The following is a 14,972-nucleotide window of genomic DNA, read 5'->3' as shown; positions in this document are numbered from 1 at the left end:
GGCCATAGCTCAGTGTTAGAGTACACCTCAATTAAATTCCAAGTACCACAAAAACATAAAAATAATAATTTTTAAAAAGTAGAAATTTGAATCACTTTATTCTTTTACCTGTAGATTAAGAATAAGAGTAATGTTGACTTTCCAACTGCCACATTTCTGAGTGCCGTTTTCCAATTCAATGTTAGTTTTAGAGCGAAAAATATCTATGCGAAAACCAAGAGAAGAGCTGGTTAAAAGAGGGGTACTGTTGGAAGACTCTGAGCAGGGTGAGTTTCAAATTAATAGCGTATGCCTGTCTCTGCACTTGATCTTTGATTGGGTCTAACTAGGTATTTGAATTTTCTTTCTTCATTTTGTGATTGCTGTATTTGTGGTGGAGTGGGAGTTTTTAAACAAATTCACTCTTCCTTTTAAGTGTCTTTTAACTCTTGAGTCGTTGGCAAAGGATCCTTGGGCAAGCATTCCTTGTCTCTGTATACTTCAACTTTTTGCCAACTGCCACAGTAGTTGTTACTTCCTTTTCTTGATCAAGCTTGTCTCTATGCCCATGTTTCTGCCCTAATTTTCTGTCATATTTCAACACTCATTGCTAGTTTAATAATGTCAGAGCTTTCTTATGAAGCAGTTTATTATAAATGTAAAACTATAGTATCATATATTGGTAGCATTTTATTTCTCTTCTTTTTACATATGCAGTAACTTACTATAGTAGTTATCTTGCTCTCTCCCTTTTTTATTTTGTAGTACTGGAGATAGAACTCAGCTCACTCTGCCATTTAGCTACAACCCCAGTCCTTTTTTATTTTTTATTTTGAGACAGGGTCTTACTAAGTTGCTCAATCTAGCCTCAAATTTGTGATCCTCCTGCTTCAGCACCCCCAAGTTCCAAGGACTACAGGCATGGGTCACTGTGTCCAGCTACCTTTATCTTTAGAAGCACATTTTCGCTTATTACTTATTTGCTTTAGACTCTTCCACGTTCATTCTAAACCCCCACCTCTTACAGGCCTGCCTGAAAAATGACAGTTTAATCTCCTAGTATTAGTTTGTTATCCTTCGTAGCCCTGCTTTTGTTGGCCATCCAATCCTACCCATAACCATTTCTTATATACAAAAATATTCTGCCAAACCAAATCACTTGCCAGTCCTTCAAATATATCCAATAATTTCTAACCTTTATACATTTCCTTCCTCCTAGATAGACTGTCTTTCATCAGTGTGGTAGACTTCTCCTCTTTCAGAGTCTCGATTTAGACACTGTTTTCTGTCAAGCTTTCCCAAACCCATTCCCACCCCAATAGCCCTTCACATAATATAGCCCTTGACAGCACTGTAATCACTTACATTTATTCATATAGAAAGGTACTTCACATATAATAGGCAAAAAGATATTTATTATAAAGGAATTACTTACACTATTACTAGAAGGATACAGGTAACCTAGGTCTACATAATATGCTAAAACAGGAAGAGGGACACAAGAGGATAAGAGAAGATAGAAACCACCAGCTCTTCTCACAGTCTGACCATGCCACTTTTGCCACTTGGCCCTGTCCTCTTTTCTCCTTGCAGGTGGTGAGGATCCAGGAAAGTTAAGTCATGCTGTATTAAAGAATGGCCACACCACCCCCATAGGGAGTGCCAGATCATCTAGTCCAGTACTAGTAGAGGAAGAACCAGTAAGAACAGCAAGTGTTAACAGTCTTTTTCCAGAAGAGGACCCAAAGAAACGACTGGGTAAGATACTGGATTTTTCATTTACGAGCCATGGATCATTCTTTTTAACACAAATTTGTGAGAAAATAAGAAGAACGAAGCTGGGTGTGGTAGCACACGTCTATAATCCCAGTAGCTCCGTAGGCTGAGTTAGGAGGATCGCGAGGTGCGACCTCAACTCAGTGTGACACGACTCACTGTGACCCAACTCTGTGTGACCCTGTCTCTAAATGAAATACAAAAAAGGGCTAGAGATGTGGCTCAGTGGTCAAGTGGCCCTGAGTTCAATTCCCAGTACAAAAAAAAAAAAAGAACTAAAATTCAGAGAGAATTATGTTCTTTATGAATTTATTAACTACTTAAAACATTTATTAGAACCCTCTACCCCCAATTCTTCACAAAATTCCTAAATTTGTAACTCACTCTCTTTTTTTTTCTCTCTCTCTCTCTTTTTTATGGTACTGGGGTTTGAACCAAGGGGCACTATATCACTGAGCTACATCCCCAGCCCTTTTATAAATTTTGAGATAAGAGTCTCACTAGTTGCAGGGGCTGGCCTCTAAGTTGCAATTCTCCAGCCCCAACCCTGTTTGTTTTTATGTGGTGCTGAGGATCGAACCTAGTGCCTCACATGTACTAGGCAAGCACTCCGCCACTGAGCTACAACCCCAGCCCCAAATGTGTGATTCTTAAGGAGAGAAAAGATGTTAAATATTAGATTTCAATGGGACTTTTTCAAGCTACATCTTCGTTTCTTCTCCTGAAGGAATTTTTTTTGTGCCTCCTCTCATAGTCTGGTCCTTTGTGTAAAGAATCCCTACCATAATGAGCCTCTTACTGAGACTAACTTAGTGTTGAGGGTTACTGGGCACGGTGGCACATACCTATAATCCCAGCTACTTGGGAGGCTTATGCTGGAATGTTGTGAATTCAAGACCAGCCAGGGCAACTTACCCAGCCCCTGTCCAAAGTAAAAAAATTTCAAAAAGAGCTGGATATGTAACTCAGTGCTAGAGCACCCCTGGCTTCAATTTTCAGTATGGGGGAAAAAGTGTTGTAGAAAACAGAGAACTATAGTTTGTAAACAGATCTATAAATGGAAGAATTGATGAAGCTGACTGTAAATTCATAGATATATTTGCCTCTTCAGTTTCTCTTGTTATTTTCTCCCTGTAATCACATCTTTTATTATACAGGCTCAATTGGAAGCCAGTCTAATTCTGAAGCAGAGTCTGTATCTGAGAATGTACCAAAACAGCCTTTACTTCCCCCTAAAAGGCCATTGTCCTCATCTCATGAAGCAAGTGAAGGGTCAGCAAAGGATGTCACTTCTTCTGGCAGCATGGCAAGGTCCATCTCCTCCGCCTCTTCTACCAACATAGCAACTGCTGCCACGACTGCTGCCACAAACCTAGCAAAGACTGTTAATTCCTTTGTCACCCTTTCCCCAGCACCCAGGACTCTGCCTGCTGCTCCTACCAGCACTAACACTACTGTTACCCCAAGCCTTTCTCATATGGTCCCTGCCAAGCAGCCCCCTATCCCTCCCCCTAAACCAGCTCACAGAAATAGCAACCCTGTTATTGGTAAGTAAGTCTTCAGGCCTTTCATATTTTTGGTTTGGTTTTTGATGGTTATTTTATTGGATAGTTGGTATAATATTGATCCATACTAAAAGTGTTTATTACCTTGTATATTATCTGAATGTCTTCAGCATAGGGAAAAGTTCTTAAAATGAGGCAGATGAAAATATCACTAAAACTTGAGTTCAGGGCTGGGGTTATGGCTCAGTGGTGTACTTGCCTGGTACATGTGAGGCACTGGGTTCCATCTTCAGCCCTTAAAAAAAAATTAAGTTCATATATGGAAAGACTAATATCTATTTCCTATAATAGTATTTTAAAGCAATATATGTAGTTGAAGGACCATATATGTGAAGATCATAACATGTTTAACCTGCATTAAATTATCTGTAGCACTTAGTGAAAAAAGTTAGGATAATTCCACAGCTTACAAGAAGCAAGGCATACTTGTCAGTTAAAAACTTGGGATCTGATAGGCATGATGGCACACCTGTAAGCAACTTGGGGACTGAGGCAGGAGGGATTGCAAGTTTGAGGCCAGCCCAGGCAACTTAGTGACAGCCTGTCTCCAAAAGAAAAAGGGTTAGGGATGTAGCTCAGTGGTAGACTGTCCCTGGGTTCAATCCCCATTACCACCACCACGCACACACACACAAAAAACAAAACAAAACAAAACAAAAAAACACTGGGACCAGGCATTGCATGTTTGAGACCATCCTTGGCAACTTAGCAAAACCCTGGCTCAAAATAAAATTAAAAAGGGCTGGGGATGTAGCTTACTCAGTGGAAGAGCAAGTCCAGTAGATAAAAACAATGATTTTGTAGATGCCTATGTAACTTGTGATTCAGCGCCTGGCAGAGTATCTTCATGGGAACTGCAAAAGGTATTATTTAAATTGTTGTGATAAAATCATGTTTTATCTTGGGAAAGTTAAGAATGCCACTCTTGCTGGGTGCGGTGCGCAAACCTATAATCCCAGTGGCCCAGGAGGCTGAGGCAGGAGGAACACAAGTTCAAACCCCGCCTCAGCAAAAGCAAAGTGCTAAGCAACTCAGTGAGAATCTATGTCTAAATGAAATACAAAAAAGGGCTGGAGATGTGGTTCAGTGGTCAAGTGCCCCTGAGTTTAATCCCCAGTACCAAAATAAAAAATGCTACTCTTATGTTAAAATAAGTCAATAAAGCAGGGAAGGTAATCAGTAATATTTTATGGGGTTAGTACATTTTTGCATTTATCTACAGTATTATTTAGGTCTATTTTCTTTACATAAATGTATATCTTTAGTGAACTTTCAAGAAAGGAAGGAAATGTGTATCTTTAGTGAACTTTCAAGAAAGGAAAGAAATGTATATCTTTAGTGAACTTTCATTTTTCAGGAAAAATGATAATAGGCTTATTTCTGCTTAAAGTTACTGAGTGAATTGATGAATAAAAAGTATGCTCATTGACTATCTAATATTACCAAGTTGGGTGGAGTGACTGTAATCCTGAAAAGCAGGTTTGGATATATTATGAGTATGACAGGTTGGAGTGGCCAGATAAAAACAGGATGAAGATTATTATTGTATCATTACTCAGATGGGTAATGCCACATTGACTTATCTTTGAGGAACTTGAAGAGCTTTCTCATACTATTTTCAAAACCACTTTGTACCATAGTAAACTGATTTTATCTGTTCTAGAGATAGGGCAATTAGAACAGGAAGACTTTGTAACTCACCACGGTTGTAGTTAGTGAGAGACAAAAACTCAACTCTCAGATCCAGACCTCTTCTCTACATTGGTGTTCTCAAACCATTTTCTAGACTTATGCTCTCAACAGGATCACCTACAAGTCTTATTAATACAGATTGCTATCTGGACATGGTGGCACAAACCTATAATCCCAGCTACTCAATAGACTAGGCTGGAGTATTACAAGTTTGAGGCTAGCCTAATTAATGAGACCCTACCTCAAAATAAAAAATAAAAAAGTCCTAGGGATGTAGCTAAGTTGTAGAGCACCCCTGGGTCCAGTTCACAGTAGCATCAAATAAACAAACAAAAAAATAGAATTTTAACTAGCCTTTTACTTTGAATGTCCCCAATGGAATGAGATTTAGGACAGTAAAATTTTATTTCAGGAAAACTTATGAAACCATTTGAGAAACAATAGATATGGTTAGAGATTGATGATAAAAGAGAGCTATTCTTTAATTATTTTGCAAGGTTAAATGTGATGATCCACTTGTTACCTGGAGCCCTCCCAAGGGAGTGAGTGGGCTGGATCAGTGCCTGAGTCATTGTGGGCTTTGGGAGGATACATAGGGATATATACTATCATGATACAGAGTAAGGGCATCTCATGTAATAAACATACTGAAGACCCACTTGAACCAAACTCTGTGCACAGCCCTGTGGATATGCTGGTGGATATAAGTGTTCCCCTCCCATCAAGGATTTCACTGTGTAAGGGGGAGTGAACATGGGAGACAAGGGACAACAAGAAGTGCTAACACAAATAAAGATCAGAGACAATAGGAGTCTAGTAACCACAGAAGATACTAGCTAAGTCCATGCCAGCTTGTAGTTACCCAACATCTGTGACCTCAGGTATCATCTCAAGTGATACAAGGAGAATATCACATTAAAGATAGAAAAGCACTTACATTTCTTTAAAGAGCTTTGCATTTGCTATAAAAATTCAAGATGTCATCTGAGCATGTGTCGCATACCTATAATTCCAGCGACTCCAAAGGCCCACACAGTAGAATCACAAGTTTGAGGCATGCCTCAGCAAGTTATCAGTGCCCTCAGCAACTTAATGAAACCAAACCCTGTCTCAAAAAAAAAAAAAAAAAAAAAAAAAAAAAAAAAAAAAAAAAAATTCAAGATGTCTTTATTGATAATTTCATAATACAGAGTTGAAGAATCATTATTGTGTTTTTTAAACAAATATTAATATTGATACTGAATATTGAAATTTCTTAATTAAGTACTCTTGTACTAAAGAGCTTTTGATTGGCTTTTTTTGTTTCTATTCATATTAACTGTATACCAACATCAAGTTATAAAGTTGTCATATCATGGCAACAAAATGAGATACTTAGCCGAGTTTTACTATATCTATATTCATTACGCCCTCTACCTAAATAAACACAGATTTTGTTTCAGAATAAGATATATAGGGAATGACAAAGCCATCAAATTATATAATTTGCTTGAAAGATTTAAGACTGAGCTCAGCTCTAATTTTAGACCTGGGCTGGCCCCTCAAAGCTTTGTAAAGCGATGTTAAATTGAAGTGTTGCTTTCTCTTTTCCAGCTGAACTGTCCCAAGCAATAAACAGTGGTACATTATTATCAAAACCATCCCCACCCTTACCACCTAAGAGAGGCATTCTGTCAACCTTGGTATCCACCTCGGAGTTGGCTGCTGGCATCAACACAAAAACACCAAGCGATCAAAAAGAGACGAATACATGCTCTGTGGGCTCTGAACCAATGCTGATGATCCCACCTCCTTCTCCATCTCCCCCGCTGCCTACTCATACACCTCCAGAGCCCCCACGGTCTCCACCATTCCCTCCTAAGACTTTTCAACTTGTGCCAGAAGTTGAGATTCCACCTTCCTTAGATCTTGCCCAGGAGGATCCCCAGCAGGAAGATCAGAAAAAGGAAGTCCCCAAGAGGATATTGGACCAAAGCTTTGGGGAGCCCCATGTACCCTGTAGGCTGCCCCCACTCCCCCTACATATTCGAATTCAACAGGCCCTGACCAGTCCCCTTCCCATGACTCCTTTAGAGGGTTCTCACAGAGCTCATTCATTGCTCTTTGAGAACAGTGACAACTTTTCTGAGGACAGCAGTACCTTGGGTCGGACCAGATCACTTCCCATCACTATTGAAATGCTGAAAGTGTGAGTGCCTTTAAAGCTTTCTTCTTGTTTTTCCTTCTTTACTCTTAGCCCTGCTTGGAAAAAATTACTTTAAAAAGAGGAGATATAGCTCGGTTGGTAGAGTGCTTGCCTCGCACGTGCAAGGCCCTGGGTGCAATCCTTAGCACCACAAAAAAAAAAAAAAAAACATACAAAATTACTTAAAAAAAGAAAATTTGAATAAATTTAAGGTACAAAGAGTATTCTGCCAAAAGGTCTTTTTTTTACCCTGTGATTTCTGTAACTTTTTTTTTCATAGAGATTTCCATGATGACATAAAAATTATATGTTTATATATAGGAAAATTAAAATCACTACTTTTATGAGATACAAAGGTGAAGTATAATTACATGGTACTTAAGAGCCTTGCCTTATATAGTGAGATAACCCTGGATTCAAATCCCAGCTCTACCACTCCTAGTGTGTTGAAGTGTAAGTTACTTGATCTTTCTGTTTCTTAGTTATCTATAAGTGGGAATGATGTCTTCTCTGTAGGCCTGTGAGAATAAATTTAAACAAATTCAAGAAAGCACCAATATCTAATAAGTGGTAGAGCTGGGATTTGAACCCAGAGTCCTTTAGATTATAGGTATTTAAAAGTTTCTTAGCATTGTTGTTAAAGCTAAAGGAGGGATTTATACGTTATTTCATTAATGGATTTTCCCATAGATATTTCAGTTCTTTATCTTGCAAACCAGTATCATCTTTGTTTCTGAAAAGAAAATATAATTATGTGAATTTGTTAGTCCAGACGATGAAGAAGAGGAGGAGCAAACCTGTCCTTTGGAATTTGTTGAAGATGTGGCATCTACCTCAGTCATTCCTAAATTACCACAGTGTCTGCAGGAGGAAGAAGAAAAGGAGAGTGACTCAGATTCAGAAGGTCCTGTTCAATATCGAGATGAAGAGGATGAAGATGAAAGCCATCAGAGTAAGAAAGGAAGGAATAGCAAAAGAGAAAATTCTCTCTTTTTTTTTTTTTTTTTTTTTTTTTTAGTTGTCAATGGAATTTTATTTTATTTATTTATATGTGGTGCTGAGAATCAAACCCAGTGCCTCACACATGCTAGGTAAGCCACAACCACAACTCTACCACGGAGCCACAACCCCAGCCCAAGAAAATTATTTTATAGATAAAGCTATTTGCAAATAAGATGAATGAAAACAAGTATCTTTTCTGTCAAATAATCTGATTAGCTATTATTGGAAGCCACTGTAAAGGACTCATCCTTGCTGTCATTCCTCGGTTAAAATTAATCATGAACTAGGCGCACACCTATAACCCACCTACTTAGTAGAATGAAGCTGGAGGATCACAAGTTCAAGATCAGACTCAGAAATTTAGTGAGAGCCTGTCTCAAAAAAAAAAAATTTTTAAAGGGTCTAGGGCTACTGGGCGCAGTGGTGCACGCCTATAATCTCAGCATCTAGGGACGCTGAGGCAGGAGGACCATTGAGTTCAAAGCCAGCAACTTAGCAAGGTCCTGAGCAACTTAGCGAGACTGTGTCTCTAAATATAAAGGACTGGGAATGTGGCTCAGTGGGTGAGCACCCCTGGGTTCAATCCGCAGTACCAAACAAAAAAAGGTCTGGGGCTGGATACAGTAGCATACACCTATAATCCCAGCAGCTCAGGGGAATCGCATGTTCAAAACCAGCCTCAGCAACTTAGTGAGACCCTGTTGCAAAATAAAAAATATAAAGGGTTGGGGATGTTGCTCGGTGGTTAAGAACCCCTGGTTTCAACCCCTGGTAAATTAGAGCACTGGCCTATCATGTGTAAGACACGGGATTCAATCACCAAAAAAAAAAAAAAAAAAAAAAAAAAGCCCTAGCAGCCAGGCATAGTAACACATACCTATAAAACCAGGAGACAGGAGGATTGAGCCTCAGCAAAACAAACAAACTGGGGATGAAGCTCAGTGGTAAAGCACTCCTGGGTTAAGCCCTCAGCACTAAAAAACAAAAGAGTGGGCTGGGGATGAGGTTTAAGTGGTAGCGCACTTGCCTAGCATGCGTGAGGCACTGGGTTCGATTCTCAGCACCACATAAAAAAAAAAAAAAAAAGATATTGTGTCCACCTAGAACTAAAAAATAAATATTAAAAAAAAAGAGTGCCTGAGAGGGAGCCAAGTAGATTGAGCCATTTGAGCTTTAGTTTGATTTTATTTTTTTATTTTAAAACCATAACTATTCATCCAGGGAGGAGCTAGGGAATGGTGATAGGGAACAAGCAAGCGTGCTACAGGCCCTGGGTTCAGTTCTCAGCACCAAACAATCAATCAATAAAAAGGCTATTTAACTTGATAATACTAATAAAAAATACCAAATAGAGAAAAACTGGCACCTGGGGTTCAGTTGAAGAGAGAGTTTTCTTCAGTAAACTGAACTTATTGTCATTGGGCAAAGAAAAATTTTAAAATGTGTTCATGCCTATAAATCATTGTGAAATATGGAATCCTGATTTCTAAAATTAGCAAAGCAGCTTTAAAAACAGACTAGGGGGCTGGAGTTAGGCTCAGGGTAGAACACTTGCCTAACATGTGTGAGACACTGGGTTTGATTCTCAGCACAACGTATAAATAAATGAATTAGCTAGACACATTGGCATATACCTGTTTTCCTCTACCTGGGAAGTTGAGGTGGGAAGACTACTTGAGCCCAAGAGTTTGAGATCAGCCTGAGCAATGTAGCAAAGCCGCATTTAAAAAAAAAGAAAAATTGAACATGGTGATGCATGCTTATAATTCCAGCTATGTGGGAGACTGAAGCAGAAGGATCCAAAATTCGAGGCCAGCTGGGGCAACCTAGTGAAATCCTGTCTTGAAATGAAAAGGGTTGGGGATATGGCTCAGTGGTGGAGTATTTGGCTAGCATGCACAAGGTCCTAGGTTCAGTCTTCAGGACTGGGGGGAAAAAAATTGTAGGATGGTGTTAGTGTGAAAGACACTGAGATTTTAACTGAAATGACTGTCCCATGCTTAGATTCCCTCTCCTCTAGCAGTTTTTATTTATTTATTTGTTTGTTTATTCATTTTTAGTTGTAGTTGGACACAATATTTTATTTATTTTTATGTGGTGCTGAGGATCAAATCCAGGGCCTCATACATGCTAGGCAAGCGCTCTACTGAGCCACAGCCACAACCCCAGCCCCTCTAGCAGTTTATATTAAGGAGAAAAATAATGCTAATAAAAGAGACAAGGTATCTTTTGCCATCTAGATCCATCTGGCTGAAAATATTTTTGCATGTCTTCACTTTTCCTCTCCTCTGTGTTTTCCCTGGATCATTTGAGGCCAAGTAAGAAGTTGGGAGTTACATTGATTCAGACTCCTCCCCAGATCCCCATGATGTTGAGCCTCTTTTTTTTTCTTTTTTCTTTTTTTTTTTTTTTTGGTAGTTGAAGATCAACAGCATTTTATTTATTTTTATGTGGTGCTGAGGATTGAATCCAGTGCCTCTCACATACTAGGCAAGTGGTCTGCCATAACCACAGCCCCACATTGAACCTTTGTTTCAAGCTTCTACACTTTTTTTATCTCCTCATTTATAGGTGCTCTGGCCAACAAAGTGAAGAGGAAAGACACACTGGCAATGAAGTTGAACCATAGATCCAGTGAACCAGAGTTGAACTTGAATTCTTGGCCTCGTAAAAGCAAGGAAGAATGGAATGAAATACGGCACCAGATTGGGAACACACTGATCCGGTAGGCCTTTGCCTAAACTAGTTGGATTTTTGTTTTTTGTATTGAGGATTGAACCAAAGGGCTCTTAACCACTGACCCACATCCCCAGCCATTTTTATATTTTATTTAAAGTCAGGGTCTCACTGAGTTGCTTAGGGCCTCGCTGAGTTGCTGAGGCTAGGTTTGAATTTATAATCTTCCTGCCTTAGCCTCCTGAGCCACTGGGATTACAGATGTGCGCCACCACACCCAGCCTTCGATATAATTTTAAAAAAATTTTTTTTAGTTGTAGATGGATACAATATCTTTATTTTTATTTATTTTTAAGTGGTGCTGAGGATCGAACTAGGGGCTCATGCATGTGAAGCAAGCACTCCACCGATGAGCTACAACCCCAGCCCCTTTAGTATAAATTTTAAAAATACATATTATTAAATGGGAGTTACATAATTTCTATTTCACATGTTCCAAGTAACTGCCTCCTTTCAAAAAAATTTTTTTTTAGTTGTAGATGGACATAATATCTTTATTTTTGTTTGTTTATTTTTATGAGGTGCTAGGCAGCAAGGGCTCTACCACTGAGCTACAACCCCAGCTCTAAAAAAAAAAAATTGTAAAAATAAAAAAGAGGGCTGGGGTTATGGCTCAGTGGTAGAGTGCTTGCCTAGCATGTGCACCACATAAACATAAATAAATAAAATAAAGGTATTGTATCCAACTATAACTAAAATATTAAAAAAAGGAAAAGACAAAATCTACATATTAGACACAGTTGGATAGCCTCTCTAAGAATTTGGAAATTTTAAGGAACCAGATAGCACTAACTATGAGATAACATATATGGTTTTGCCAAAGTTGTTAAGAGAAGTCTGGGTGGTTCCCAGAATAGCAACTCTTTTTCCATTTTTTATTTAGCTGCTGAACCATGAAATGCAAACCTAATTAATCACACGCACATTTTTCATCATTTCTATTTCACATGTTCCAAATGTTAGTGTGTTTTTTAAGTCAACTAGAATCAAAAACAAAATGCAGACCCGCTTCCTGCATATGCAAAACTCTTAAGAGTTCAGACAAGTAGATGGGTGTTTGCCTGGCACAGATGTTTCTCCCTGTAGAGAGAGGATAAGAAGGTGGACTCTCTCCATAAAATAATTAGCTAAGGATATCCATTAATAAAATTGTATTCTCTTCTACCTTAAATATCTTGATTATACTGTATGTGCCTCATCTAGAGACAAGTTTGGCCCTTGGTCTTCCAATAGACATTTTTTGGATCCTGAAATCATTCTCTGAGATGTATTTTTTTAAGCATAATGGCCAGTCTGACTACTGTTGAAATTAAGGATGATTAGGCTGGGTGTGGTGGCACACACCTGTAATCCTAGTGACTTGGGAGGCTAAGGCAGGAGGATTGCAAGTTTGAGACCAGCCTCAGGAACTAAATAAGGCCCTAAGCAAAAGAAATTAAGGGTGATAGAGAGAAGGGAAAAAGAAGGCTTTTCTTTCTCTGACAGTGTCCATTACTCACAAATCACCAATCTGAAAGTGATTTGGATAGATGGGCTTCTGGGTGTGGTACCAGAAATTCTTCATAGGGAAAGGATGGTAGACTTGGCCCTTTACATTTAAGGTACAGCAATTTAATATCTGTACTTATTCATTCATTTTATTTTGAAGAAAAAAAAATTCAAATTACAAAAATGTTGTTTTATGCCCTTCACCTAGAAGTGTTAACATTTCCATATTTGCCTTATTGATTATTGTGCTCACTCTTGCTTTATACACATAACATTCTTTTTTTCCCCTGAGCCATTTGAGAATAAATTGCAGACAATAGAATGCTTTACTTTGGTATGTTATTTCCAATGAAGAAGGACATTGTCTTATATATCCACAGAATACTTATCAAATTCAAAAAATTTAATACCGATACATTCATAGTACATCATTAATCATCCTAATAATACCTTTTTTGGGGGGTGGGGGGCAGTACCAGGGATTGAACTCAGGGACCACTGAGCCACATCCCCAGCCCTATTTTGTATTTTATGTAGAGTCAGGGTTTCACTGAGTTGCTTAGCCCCTCACTTTTGCTGAGGCTGGCTTTGAACTTGCAATACTCTTGCCTCAGCCTCTGAAGCCACTGGGATTATAGGTATGTGCCACCACGCATGGCTACTAATAGCTTTAATAGCATTTTAATAGCATTTATCTAATCTACCATATTGTGTTATATTTAGATGTCATATCTTTTTGGTGTCCTTTAATCTGAAACAATTCCTAAGCCATTTCATTTGTGTATTTTAGAGTGCCCTAAATTTGAATTTGTCTTATTTTTTTCCTTATGATGAGATTCTGGTTATTCATTTTCTGCTATTCTAATTTATTTATTGTTGTCTTCCTTCTATCATTCCTATAATTTCAGCAATTCTGGATGCTGAGGCCAGAGTATCACAAAGTCAATGTCAGCATCAACTACTTAGTGAGATCCTCAACAGCTTAGTGAGACCCAGTCTCAAAATAAAACATTGGGGCTATAGCTCAGTGGTAAAATAGCCCCAGGTTCAATCCTAGTACCAAAAAATAAACAAATAAATAGAATGAGGCTGGGGGGCAGATAATAGCTCAGTGGCAGAGCACTTACTTAAGCATGCATAAGGCCCTGAGTTCTCTCCCAGCATCAGTAATGATAATGATGGTGATATGATGATGATGGTGGTAGTGGTTTGTTTAAGTTCAGGCTCTAAACAAGCAGATCTCAGGTTGGATTTGGACCATTGGGGCTATAAATAATTACAATATTTTGTATTCTTTCCCAGTGATTTTTGTTTGTTTTGTGGTGCTAGGGATTGAACCAGGGTCTCAAACACGTTAGGCAAGCATTTTGCAACTGAGTTACATTCCTTTCTCTTTGCTAGTGTTTTTGTGTGCATATTTTACATGGCATATCTATTACTTTTTTATTATAAAGATTTTCCCTATTTCCATATAGTCTTTGTAATTATTACTAATAGTCACCATATATGAATCCATTGAATCAATATAGTATAATTAATTGAACCAGAACCCTATTATTAGAGATTGATTTTTATCTCTGATTTTTTTTTTTTTTTTTGTGTGTGTGTGTGTGTGTGTGACTCTGATTAACTCTAAGTCAGTTGTTTTCTACTTTAGCATTCATCTTTTAGGTTTGAATCACCTATAGGCTTGAAATTAAAAAACAAGTTTTTGAGTTCAATGTCTGGAAGTGTTTGCTTTGTGATGGGGTCTAGTCATTTGGCTGGTTTAGTACTAATCATTTGGATTATAGTGCTGGCGTCTTTATTCCAATTTTGGTGGGGGAGGGGGATACCAGGGATTGAATTTGGAGTTTCACTGAGTTGCTTAGTGCCTTGTGGTTGCTGAGGCTGCCTTTGAACTTGCAGTTCTTCTGCCTCAGCCTCCTGAGCTGCTGGGATTAGAGGTGTACGCCACCATGCCCGGTGCTTCTCCTCAGTTTTTGTCAGAAAATTTAAATTAGTCAATATACACAGTCACAGATATAGTCCTTCCTTCTAAATAGTAAAGTCATCTGGCAAAGTCCTGGTAAAGTCATCTCTAGTATGCCTTCATCTGTCCATATAAAGGATGGAATTGTTATTATTATCCAGTTTTAGACTGGGTCTGCTTTCGTGAAAAGCTGTTTCACTTGGAATAGCATAAGTTAAACAGTAGGACCTTGTTAACCTAATTAGCCACAGGAAAAAGGTAACTGCTCTGGCCTCTGCCAGATACCATGTCCCTTCAACTTTTGTAGGAATGACAAATAACTAATTTCTTATTAGTTCATCCCTTGATTTTTACTAATAACTAATCAGAAGTTCATAGAAATAGAACTGGGGTTGTTTCTTAGTGGTAGAGCACTTGTCTAGCATGTGTGAGGCACTGGGTTCAGTCCTCAGCACCATATAAAAATAAAAGTATTTGTCTATTTACAATGAAAAATATTTTTAAAAAGCCAGGTGTGGTGGAGTATGCCTATAACCCCAGCAGACTGAGGCAGGAGGATCAAGTTCAAAGCCAGCCT

General features: G+C 38.5%; 1 protein-coding gene and 1 long non-coding RNA gene across 9 annotated transcripts in view; one reads left to right on the top strand and one right to left on the bottom strand.

Annotated features, from left to right (window-relative positions):
- LOC143403166 (uncharacterized) overlaps positions 1–14,972 on the bottom strand; it is a 34,920-nt gene that overhangs the window by 1,021 nt on the left and 18,927 nt on the right. Inside the window, exons 2-3 of one of the 2 annotated variants that reach the window (XR_013091844.1) lie at positions 6,016–6,117; positions 109–203 (exon numbers count right to left, since the gene is read on the bottom strand). This is a non-coding gene — a long non-coding RNA (uncharacterized LOC143403166). The remainder of the gene's footprint in view (positions 1–108; positions 204–6,015; positions 6,118–14,972) is intronic. The other variant, XR_013091843.1, reaches the window with a different exon arrangement.
- The window catches only part of Phactr4 (phosphatase and actin regulator 4), a 95,071-nt gene that overhangs the window by 66,595 nt on the left and 13,504 nt on the right, over positions 1–14,972 (top strand). For all 7 annotated transcript variants that reach the window (XM_076860938.1, XM_076860942.1, XM_076860934.1 and 4 more), the window contains 6 exons: positions 186–266; positions 1,573–1,737; positions 2,913–3,302; positions 6,606–7,200; positions 7,965–8,149; positions 10,771–10,924. In XM_076860938.1, the coding sequence (XP_076717053.1) occupies positions 186–266; positions 1,573–1,737; positions 2,913–3,302; positions 6,606–7,200; positions 7,965–8,149; positions 10,771–10,924 (1,570 nt within the window). The remainder of the gene's footprint in view (positions 1–185; positions 267–1,572; positions 1,738–2,912; positions 3,303–6,605; positions 7,201–7,964; positions 8,150–10,770; positions 10,925–14,972) is intronic.

Source organism: Callospermophilus lateralis, chromosome 7 (assembly GCF_048772815.1).
Source record: "Callospermophilus lateralis isolate mCalLat2 chromosome 7, mCalLat2.hap1, whole genome shotgun sequence".
Lineage (NCBI taxonomy): Eukaryota > Metazoa > Chordata > Mammalia > Rodentia > Sciuridae > Callospermophilus > Callospermophilus lateralis.
This window is presented reverse-complemented; position numbering and strand designations above follow the sequence as displayed.